Source organism: Narcine bancroftii, chromosome 6 (genome assembly GCF_036971445.1).
Source record: "Narcine bancroftii isolate sNarBan1 chromosome 6, sNarBan1.hap1, whole genome shotgun sequence".
NCBI lineage: Eukaryota > Metazoa > Chordata > Chondrichthyes > Torpediniformes > Narcinidae > Narcine > Narcine bancroftii.
Genome location: NC_091474.1, coordinates 187,124,567 through 187,136,872, shown reverse-complemented (window position 1 = coordinate 187,136,872; position 12,306 = coordinate 187,124,567). Strand labels below are relative to the sequence as shown.

Genomic DNA, 12,306 nt, shown 5'->3' with positions numbered 1-12,306 from the left:
CTGCAACCCCCTGCAGTCTGCTGGGCATGGAATGTTGAGAAGTTACCAGTGCTACCACTATGCAGATCGGCACTCCAGAACCCTGGGAAACGAGGGCTCAGACAAGATCTTCAAGATTTTTTTTTAAGTTCCTGTGCTATTTGCTGAAGGATCACCAACAGTGATGTTGGCTATCAAGGTGGTTGAGTTGTGCTTTAATTTTATTTTATTTTTGATGCAGCAAGGTCAAAGGCCCTTCCAGTCCATGAAACCTGAGCTGCCTAATTATACCCAATTAACCAATCTACCTCGAAAGTTTGGAGGGTGAGAGGAAACTAGAGCAACTGAAGAAACACTACGCAGGACGTAGGGAGAATGTACAGACTGCACTGGATAGTGTTACGCTCACCATGGCACCCACTTAAAAATTATGCTTAAATATAAAGCATTTTTGTTACAATTGTATTAGATATTGGTGACAATGTATCTGGATTAGTGTGTACAGTTCAGGTTGCCTTATGCAAGAAAGGATAGAATAACATTGGAGATCGTCCAGAATAGATGGAACTGGCCAAGTTCTGGTATGGGGATTGACCTATCATTGATGGGTGAAAAAAAAAGTCCTGTACTTTTTGGAACATAAGGAGTAATCCTCAAGATCATAAAGGTATGTGGCAAAATAGATATTGATGCAGGAGTGTCTTTAACATTTATAAAATATGGTCAGCCTTTTATTGTGAAGGAGTTCCTTCTTGCAGAGGATGGAGATCTTTGGAATTTTGGAATCCCAGAGGATTGCATAGGCCTGAACTCTAGATGTATATAAGGGGAAGGTTGGTTCTTTTTTAAAAGAACTGGGAGCTCTTGAGACTTGCACAGAAGAGAAGTTGAGACCTTGGCAGTAGAGGCTGAAGAGACAGCTGAAGTACCTCCGTTCCTACATTCTTGGGTATTCAGAATCTCAATCCAGAATATCACAGTGAAATAATAACAGTAATTGATGAAAAATGGGAATTAATTAAATTTAGGCCACTGCACTGAATTATTTCACATAGTGCCATTACTCTATATTTAATGACTCAAGTTAACATTTGGATGAACATAGATTAACCCATATTACCCAGATTGATTTTTAATATTCATTTTATGTACCTGCTTATCTGTTGATTATACCATAACAGTTGCAATTCCTCCACCCAATTATAAGGTTCGACTTAACCTCAAAATACCACACCTGCAGCAAGGCACCAAATTTCAGATGCTAACAAAAGAAATTGTACTAATTTTATACAAATTAATTGAATGTACCATTGTGCAGCTTGTAAATGACAGCACATTTTTCTTCAATGCACACGATACAACAATTAGCATTGTGGACATACGCACACCTCAAGAACTATATAGTGTTTCAAAAAGGTCGCACACCCCACCTTGAGAGTAATTAGGGATGGGCAATTACATGTTGGCTCAGCCTGCCAAATACACATCCCCTGAATGAACTAAAAGAAATAAAATCAATGGAACAGAACTTGAAGCCGTTTACATGCTGCAAGCTTTACTATATTGTAGAATGATTGCACGTGGCCATTTTGTATCTCCCAGCGTCTGTTTGCATTAGGTTCAAAATCAAATTAAAATCCAGGCATCTTATCATCCAACAAAAATATGCAAATTTTCTCATTGCGGGATGCTGTTATTTTTTTTTCAATCCACACAATAATTATGAAGACCACAGCAGTCAGGCAAGATGCATTTTTACCCCAATGGCAGAGGATGTGGTAGGTTTGTATGCACCCCGTGGGCATCCACCAATCCGCCATCGCTGACGACTCTCAGTAAGTTTTGCCATCAGGACATCCTGATCATGAATTTGCCTGTTGAGATCACAGTGCCTTCCAAAGAAGCCAGGCTTGCAGATGCAGTTTCCTTCTTTGTCACACCGAAGTGACATGGAACCAACGGGATTGCATTGGCATGGCATGCAGGACTTTGTTTTGTGATCCCACCAACAGTTAGGCTTTACAGTCAACAGGATAAAAAAAAAATTCACGAATATCAAAGCAAGAATCTAAAATCAAACAGAAACGAATAATATCCAATCCTGAGCTCAGGTTCTGAGAAATGAGAAAAGCTTTATGTTCCAATCATAATAAAAGATTTTGAAACTTAATTCCTAATTCACTCAAAATGTAATTCGTGTAAAAAAAACCCTCAATCTTAATTCTCTTGCTTTTAATTTCCTCGCTTTATTATTATATTTATCATGTAGAAACTTAAAATCAGAAATAACTTGCAGTTATATTGGTGTTTTGTTGAGAATTCTAACCATGTGTGCAAAGGTTTTGAGTGGTGTTTGGAACAACTTCAGAAGCACTAAACTCATCAGCCTGAAGTTGACTTTGTCCACTACAACTTTTCTTTATCGTCAGTGCACTGTAGTGCTACGAGAGATTGGCACATTACCCATGCTATGGTGTTTGTTGCATGCAGTTTTACCATTCTGCTCTATTTATCATTTTAGAGTGTGAATTGGAGCAAACCAACATCAAAATTTCTGCCCAAATTGATGCCCTTTTATTTTTTCTCAAAAGTTTATTCAAACTACAAACCACACATAGAACTATATTGAAACATACATTGTCGGAAATTCACGATAAGTGCTTATCAATACCAAATCTTTGTTACATACAAAGTGATTTCACAGAAGCAATAAACTACACAGTATTTACATTTTCAAATTAATATCTTGTTGCTACTATTTACAATGCACTCGCCACTTCATCTTGACCGCCCAAATCCCCACTAATGCTTTGGGTTATTGTTTTGGAAGCTATGACATGACCCAAGTAAACGAATGCTGATTATGACTAAACTCAAGCTTTGTTAATGTTTGTTTAAGCAGGATTAACACTCTCCCAATCTCAAGGTTCATTCAAGTCATCATGTAGTTCACAAAGATATTGCTCTCTAAACATATAACATTAATTCTGCTTTAGTGGATAAATTGAGCAATATGGAAAATGAAGCCTACAGCAGTGTGGCCAATTGACCACCATAAACAACTGCATTCCTCATTAACCCAGCAAAGACATCACAAGTAAATAGGAGCAGCAGCAAGATACTCAGCCATTCAATCTCGTCATGATGCCTGGACCCACCTCCTCTTCTCTACCAGTTCCATCTGGATCTCCACGACTCAATCTTTCAAAAATTATCTATTTCTTCTTTAAATAGCCCCAGTGATCTCATTTCCAAAATCTTCAAGGCACAAAATTCTACAAATCCACCACCCTTTGGGAAACAAAATCTTATATTTCTTGCTTTTCAATGACCTCTACCTTACCATCCAAACATGCCACCTCATTTAATGTTCTCACAGAAGAGTAAAAATCTCAAAATCTACCTAATCATTCCCCCCTCATATCAAAGATTAGTCCTCATTCTGTTAAACCCCAAACACTAGATTCAATTTTTCTTAGTTATTTTTGATGGGACAATCCTCTCATTCCAAGAATTAGCTGAAAAATTTCTGGGTTACTTGCAATCCTAATCGATCTTTTCTGATAGAACGAGACTAAAATTGTACATCGTATTTCACGTGCAGCCTCACAAACACTGTGTCAATAGCAGCAAAACTTTCCTATTCTAAACTCCAACTCCTAGGAATAAAGCCTGATATATTATTTCCCTTCGTAACCATTTGCTGTAGCTGCACATCTTTTTTGTGCGTTCATTAACAAGAGCATCCACGCAGCATTTATTTTCAGTCTCCCTCCATGACATTCACCAGCCCACTGTACTGTATTTCGATTGCAATGACAGCACAGGGATAAGAATAGGGTAAATATCTGATATCCCTGCCAGATTTATACTAATGTAAAAAAAATTATTTTATTTATTTCTTTGTTTACATACACCTTTACTTGAGTACAGAGTTTTGCACTAGCGATAAGTAGAAATTCTGCCTACTCCACAGGACAAAGAATCTCAGGGTTTTAGGTGATGTCCTATATGTACTCTGAACTTTGAATAATTTTGACTGTTGTTGCTCAAACAGTTAAGATAAGGTGAGGAGAGGGTCTACTCCCGATCACCTTGGCCTCACCCTTAATATCTATGCTCAGCTTTCAGTTCTTTCTCATTCTCACATTCCAGTGGACTTCATACATTAACAGTGGTGGACTCCCACCATTCAGTTGGAGAAGATGCCAGGAACTTCATTTATATGCCTCTTGAGCCTGAACTGAAATGAAGTCTTGGAACATGACAGCAGGTAAATGTGCCTTTTAGATCTAACCCCAGCTTGAAGGTAATCAAATCCTTCCACTCTCAATTTAGAATTCATAGATTTAAGTACATTTTGACTGCATTAATATTTAAACCACGCCTGTCATCATGAAACTGCAGTATCTTCAATAACTTCTCGGTTTGAAGTTAATTTAAATTCAATTTCAAAGTCAACTGTCATTGTGATAAGACATGGAAAGTACATGGAAGAGAAGGTGTATTTGCCTCAATAAACTATTCAGAACAAGTTGCAGGTTGAACACTTTTAAACATTTTCATGTTATGTATACAAAATATGCATCATCTTTGCGCCCTGAATTAAAATGATCAGATTTGAAAGACAGTAAAATGGAACAACCAACATTGTAATTAGTTTGAAGCAGGTTAGCAAAATTTATGGATCATTACAAGCCTTCTTGCAATATAAAATACCAAGAATTGACAATAAATAAGCTGTTATCAAAAACAGTTCAGTTCAACAATAATTATATTTCTATGTAAACAATGCCACCATCCATTCTTCGGTCAAGGAATAATTAATTTCTTGCTTTTATTCATCTGCTTCCATTGTTAACAAATAATTAATGCAAAACTGTCTTTTGCTATTTAGGAGTCTCATTGTTTTTTGAACCACATTTGATATTTATATTTTTGTTTGCTAAGCCTACTTGATAAATGAGGAAATGGTGACTTCAGTGATATGAGCTTGATGCATTTCTGAGCATAATAACTGTAACATTTCAACTGGGTCTTCATCTTGACTTGAATAAGCAGGACAACAGCAAACAAAAGTACTGGTACCTTCCTTGACTATTTGAGTTGAGAAATGTCACCAATTCATTACTTGCTAATGTTATTTGTCTGCATACCAGCACAGAGAAAGGAAACAGGTTCTTCCTCTGGTAAACTTCTCAATTTACTGTAGTGATGCAAAATTGACATCTGCCAGTTTCCGTTAGGACATGGAATAATTAAAGGATAACTAAGCTGCAATCATGCACACCAAGGATATTCTCTCCATGTCTTATCACAATGGGACCAGTTGCCCATTTGATTCTTGGCTGATTATGTTACTTACTTTGGCAAGTCTACAATAGCAAATAACAACAAAAAATAAAATATTTTAAAAAATCTTTAAGACAATTCTGCTTCTGAAATAAAAGTATATATAAAGTGCGTTTTGTGTATATATATTTATATACAGTTATATGCAGTTATACAGGGCCCTGGTGAGACCCCACCTGGAGTATTGCGTCCAGTTCTGGTCTCCAAACTTGAGGAAGGACATACTAGCTATGGAGGGTGTGCAGCGCAGATTTACAAGGTTAGTTCCAGGGATGGCAGGGTTGTCATATGCAGCAAGGCTAGAAAAACTGGACTTGTATCCATTGGAGTTTAGAAGGATGAGGGGGGACATAATTGAGGTATATAAAATCATCAGGGGGATAGACAAGGTGAAGCCTGATTACTTGTTCCCAATAATGGGGGAGACGAGGACTAGAGGGCATAGTTTAAGAATACAGGGTAGGCCCTTTAGGACGGAGATGAGAAAGCATTTTTTTACCCAGAGAAGTGTGAATCTGTGGAATGCTCTGCCACAGAGGGTGGTAGAGGCGGATTCGCTGACTATGTTCAAAAGAGAGTTAGATAAGACTCTTGTGGGTAACGGAGTTAAGAGTTATGGGGATAAGGCTGGAAAGGGGTACTGATGGTAATGATCAGCCATGATCTAAAATGGCGGTGCTGGCCCGACGGGCCAAATGGCCTACTCCAGCTCCTATTGTCTATTGTCATATATAAATATATATATCACACACTCTCTCACACACACACACACACACACACACACACACGCAGGTCAAGTACCCCTTATCCAAAATGCATGGGACCAGAAGTGCTTCAGATTTTGAAATGTTTAAGATTTTTGAATAATAGGTTTAAAAATGTGAATAATGTTTTGTACTTCCCAAAAAAAATACTTGATCTCTGCTTACAAAAGATAAATGCAGCACCAAATACTAGGAATTCTGCTGGATGGCAAAAAAAGTGAGTAATGCACATAGGTCTGGCAGAGACAATCTTCTTTCTTTCTTTGGCTTGGCTTCGCGGACGAAGATTTATGGAGGGGGTAAAAAGTCCACGTCAGCTGCAGGCTCGTTTGTGGCTGGCAAGTCCGATGCGGGACAGGCAGACACGATTGCAGCGGTTGCAAGGGAAAATTGGTTGGTTGGGGTTGGGTGTTGGGTTTTTCCTCCTTTGCCTTTTGTCAGTGAGGTGGGCTCTGCGGTCTTCTTCAAAGGAGGTTGCTGCCCGCCAAACTGTGAGGCGCCAAGATGCACGGTTTGAGGCGTTATCAGCCCACTGGCGGTGGTCAATGTGGCAGGCACCAAGAGATTTCTTTAGGCAGTCCTTGTACCTTTTCTTTGGTGCACCTCTGTCACGGTGGCCAGTGGAGGGCTCGCCATATAACACGATCTTGGGAAGGCGATGGTCCTCCATTCTGGAGACGTGACCCATCCAGCGCAGCTGGATCTTCAGCAGCGTGGACTCGATGCTGTCGACCTCTGCCATCTCGAGTACTTCGACGTTAGGGGTGTAAGCGCTCCAATGGATGTTGAGGATGGAGCGGAGACAACGCTGGTAGAAGCGTTCTAAGAGCCGTAGGTGGTGCCGGTAGAGGACCCATGATTCGGAGCCGAACAGGAGTGTGGGTATGACAACGGCTCTGTATACGCTTATCTTTGTGAGGTTTTTCAGTTGGTTGTTTTTCCAGACTCTTTTGTGTAGTCTTCCAAAGGCGCTATTTGCCTTGGCGAGTCTGTTGTCTATCTCATTGTCGATCCTTGCATCTGATGAAATGGTGCAGCCGAGATAGGTAAACTGGTTGACCGTTTTGAGTTTTGTGTGCCCGATGGAGATGTGGGGGGGCTGGTAGTCATGGTGGGGAGCTGGCTGATGGAGGACCTCAGTTTTCTTCAGGCTGACTTCCAGGCCAAACATTTTGGCAGTTTCCGCAAAGCAGGACGTCAAGCGCTGAAGAGCTGGCTCTGAATGGGCAACTAAAGCGGCATCATCTGCAAAGAGTAGTTCACGGACAAGTTTCTCTTGTGTCTTGGTGTGAGCTTGCAGGCGCCTCAGATTGAAGAGACTGCCATCCGTGCGGTACCGGATGTAAACAGCGTCTTCATTGTTGGGGTCTTTCATGGCTTGGTTCAGCATCATGCTGAAGAAGATTGAAAAGAGGGTTGGTGCGAGAACACAGCCTTGCTTCACGCCATTGTTAATGGAGAAGGGTTCAGAGAGCTCATTGCTGTATCTGACCCGACCTTGTTGGTTTTCGTGCAGTTGGATAATCATGTTGGTAACAAACTAGCGCCCACTTGTGGCGTCATGTTGGCACTCAAAAAGTGTCGGATTTTGGAGCATTTTGGATAAAGGGTACTGTGTGTGTGGGTGTGTAAAGGGTTAAATTTGGTGGCCTCATGCTTCTGACCAGGAGGGGCAATGAAACAATACAAAGCCTTAAACAGTGTTGGCTGCTCTCAGCTTGCACTCTGGGAACACAAGATTGATGAATTTATGCAATTTTTCAGTTGCAAAACAAAATTGCTAATTCAACCAATGTCAAATTTTATTCATGTACTTGACATTTCATCTTCAGTTCATTAAATTTCATCTGGTGTAGCAGTTATCAGAACAGTAGGCATATAAAATCTTTGAGAAATGATTTCCTCCTGTTTTAATACAAATCACTTTTCCCCTCAATCCATCATTCCTAATTTAAAGCAGTTACAAGCAAAATATTGATTTACAATTTGTGAACTGGAAGCATATAAGAGATAATTAGAAAATTTAAATCATTTTATCAGAAGAAAAAAATAAGATTTTAACATAAGATCATAATTCAAGAACTAATTCCTCACATTGCAACATTTAAGGGTATTAGTGCAGAAATCATTTGAAGCTATAAAGTAAAATGGAATGTGGTTAATGTTATTTTTTCATCATTTAATCATGATGGGTTCAGTGAAATGTATGAGGATATTGATGTGACTCAGATGGGCCAGGATCAGCCTTGTATGAGGGTTCTCTGCAGTACATGGAGGCAGCAGATCTTTGCTGTCCTTTCCAAGAAATGAGAAATGGAAAGGGTGGAAACCCCCTCCATCATTTGCTGTAGTCTGAAGGCTAAGTACTGTTCAAGAACGCCAAAAGAGAGGAGGGGGGTAGGCTATTTGGCTTCCTCCTTTAAGCCTCTCCCTCCCAACTCAATAATAGCTAATCTATGCTCACCTCAATTCCTCTCAACCTCCAATTCCTCAATCTTTCAAATATTTATCTCAACTTTAAATATGTTCTTGCCTCCACCATCCTCAGGGCACAGAAAATTCACTGCACTCCAAGAGAAGCTAATTTAATCAAGAATTTAAAATGCTCTATTAAAATGAAACCCAAAAATATTTACATTCAGCGGAACCCAACGAAATATGTCTCTTTTTTGCACTGAAGGCACCAACTCTGGGAACATAAATAACTAAGATAGAGTGAGCAAAAGAACGAAGATGCCAATAGGAAGTCACCATTGTTGGTCACCATCCTTAATTTGATTTAAACTCAATTACATAATGCAATTAGAGGCTTTCTGCACTAGTCAATTTAAGTGTTGCCGAGTAACCATGAATGCAAACAAATAGTCAGTCACTATTGGTGCAGTTAGACCATTATAAAGGCCTAAATATTACGGCAAGCAATTTTGTATAACTGGATAACTACTCATATCAAACGTGTCTTTGTGCTATGTAGATTATTCATCTGATAAAACAAACTCGAAACATGTATTCAAACATGAAAAACATAAAATTCTATTCAGTGTGATCTTAAATTGAGATTGTGCCAAACAGAGCAGATCCTACCGAAGTAGCGGTTCATGGGGGGACTTCCTGATCCTGGCTTCTCATCTCACCTGGGCAAAATAGGGGTAGTAGGTGGGATGAAAGGACTGATGTATGAAGAAAGATGACACAGGCCAGGGTAATACTCATTGGAATTTAAAATAATAAGTCTAATGATAGAGATCATGGTTGCAATGCAACTAGCAATGCCTTACTGTTTGATTAGACTTGGCTGCCAGCAGGGGGCTGACACGCAGTATGCAGATCTGTAATGGACTTGCAGCCTCATGCAATGCCTCATAGTGTTATTTACAACAATTTTAAAGTAAAGAATCTTTTCCTTCATCCATGTGTTGCCTAAGAACTCACACATACAAATACAAGATGAAACAATAAGAGATCTTATTGAGATGTATAAAATTCTGACAGGCCTAAACAGGTTAGATACAGGAAGAATGCTCCTGATGTCAGGGAATCCACAACAATGGCTCAACACTCTAAACATAATGGGTAAGACATTTTGGACTGAGATGAGGAGAAATTTCTTCATTCTGAGAATTTGGAACTTCCTACCACAGAAAATTGTTGAGACCAGTTCATTAGATACATTAAAAAGAGAGTTGGATGAACTCCTTGGGGCTAAAGGCATCAAGGGGTATGGAGAGAAAGCAGGACTAGGGTAGTGAAGCTATATGATCATCCATGATCTTACTGAATGGTGGTGCAGGCTCAAAGGGCTGAATGGCCTACTCCTGCACCTACTTTCTATGATTCTCTGTTATTGGAGAATGGAAGGGGAGTCATACTTATTACTGGATGAATAGGGATGTGGAAATGCAAGACCCAGCTTTCCAGTTAAATAAAAACATATCCATTGACTTCAACTGTACTAACTGCTGCCTCAGGAAAGCTGCCAATATATTAGAAGATCCATCCCACCCCAGCACACTCTCTTATTTCCCCTAACAATGGATAGAAGATAGAACAAGCTTAAAAACACAAATCCCCAGATTCAATGACAATTTATTTCCTGCTGTTATGAGACTCTTGAATGTATCTCTCATTGGTAAAAGATGATGTTCCTTGACTGTAACTGCACTTTTCCCTATATTTTGCACTTTGACCCAGTAACACCATGCCTACACCTTTTGCAATGTAACCTGCACAGCTGTTTTATTACTGTACTACTTGCTGTAAAGAAAAACAAAGCTTTTCACAATACATGTGATAAAATGAGTTCAATTAATAAGAATATTGTTAAAATGACTTTGGTCCCATACACTGAATATGGAGTTTGTTTTACTATTAGCAAGGCCTTCTGAAAGTACTGAGAAGCAATATCATCTGCAGGGACCCCGATCTGGGAAATTCCACCCTTTCCATTTCACATTTCTTGGAAAGGACCACAAAGATCTGCTGCCTCCATGTACTGCAGAGAACCCTAATACAAGGCTGATCCTGGCCCAACTGAGTCACATCAATATCCTCATACATTTCACTGAACCCATTAAGTGTGCGCCAGAACAGATGGAATTTCATTCTGTTTCTTTAACTGTAATCCTGAAGAGAAATTTCAACCTACCATCAGTACAAATAATTGTAGCAACAACAAACTAACCTTGAAATATTCTAAAAGACTGAATCTCAATAGTTTATTGACCCATACATACCAAGCAATGATCACACCGTCTTCCTACAACATTGTCCTTGCACTGGCATTGTCCAGTCTGCTTGTCACAAGAGCCAGCAATTGATCCATTGGCTTGACATTCACAGGCTGGAGGGAAAGAATTATAAAATGAATTAAACATCTTAAAATTAGTTTCCAATAATTGTGTTCAAGAAGTAACAGTTCATACTTCACGTTTCCATAAACGTATCAAATATTATTGTGTAGAGTCCCTTACAATTCAGCCTTTGCCACCAAGATATCAAGAATGAGATTAGAACACACATACAAATGAGAAGAAATGTCATTTTAAAGAAACATGCAAATATCCTTGGCTAGGTCATGGTGCAGCAACTTTATCACTGCAAAGTGACTTTTGGCACATGGAATTAATTCAGTGTTCACAGTTCAAGAAACCTCTAAAACTAAAGTAAAGCAAACATCTGTAGCCACCATGGTTGAAGTAAAAATCACAATTTTCAGAAGAGGTAAGATTGGAAGAGACAGGAATGGTGAAGTTGAGTTGGTTGATTTTCAGGCAGCAATTGGAAATACAAAGATCAAGAGCAGGCAGCTGGCCAGGGTGAGGAGTCCAAGAGGACAAAGAAGGCTTAAAGCGGGAGAACGGGTCTTGGATGGGGGGGGGGGCGGGTGGTGATAATGGAGAGTCATGGTAATGGAGGTAAGCCTGTAGATGGAGGCAATAGAATAAGAGTTCAGCATTTTTGTCACATAATGTACAGTGCTTGACCAGCAGAGTTTCTCCTGCAATGTATTTTTACTATAAAACTAAAACTGTGTTACCATCACAAAAGGGCTTAGAAACAGGTAACTGATATTCTACATATTGGTTTTTCAGAACTATACGTATGAAACAGTTGTAAAATGTTCACCTAAAGAGTCGCTAAGAAGCCACGATCATGATACACATTTTGGGTGAAGACATTCACAGCACAGGGATGATCTGCATAAACTATCGATTCTCAAATTACACTGGCAATCAAGCTGAACAAGTCCTTTAGTGTCAAATGTAGTCATTTCTATTTACTATTAATGATGGCACACATTTATTGGTGATGAAACACAGAATGTGAAGATTTAACAGCTGGAGTGCAAGAATCTCAACTAACATGAAATGTTGAACATCAGGCATTCTACTATCAACAATTCTGAAAAATGATGAAAAAATGATACTTGAAGCAATACAATAAATATGCCACATTCAAAATACAATTCAGTAAAGGTTCACCAGATTATAGAACATAGAATATTATAGCTGTAATGGAAAATATATTTGGGAGATAAATGGTAAAATTAGAGTAGTTACATATATACACACATTTTAAAACAGTTCTTAATTGAAATACAGAAGAATTCATATTCAGTGGACTTTACAGAAACTATGAAGAATGCTATGTACATTTCACAAGTAGGTGCTAATTGAAATGATGTCATAAAATGAAGAGACCATTGTTTTGG

At 39.0% G+C, this 12,306-nt stretch overlaps 1 protein-coding gene across 2 annotated transcripts in view; it reads right to left on the bottom strand.

Moving 5' to 3' along the window:
* The window catches only part of lama2 (laminin, alpha 2), a 361,112-nt gene that overhangs the window by 144,803 nt on the left and 204,003 nt on the right, over nucleotides 1-12,306 (bottom strand). For both annotated transcript variants that reach the window (XM_069886986.1, XM_069886987.1), the window contains exon 20: nucleotides 10,829-10,935. In XM_069886986.1, the coding sequence (XP_069743087.1) occupies nucleotides 10,829-10,935 (107 nt within the window). The remainder of the gene's footprint in view (nucleotides 1-10,828; nucleotides 10,936-12,306) is intronic.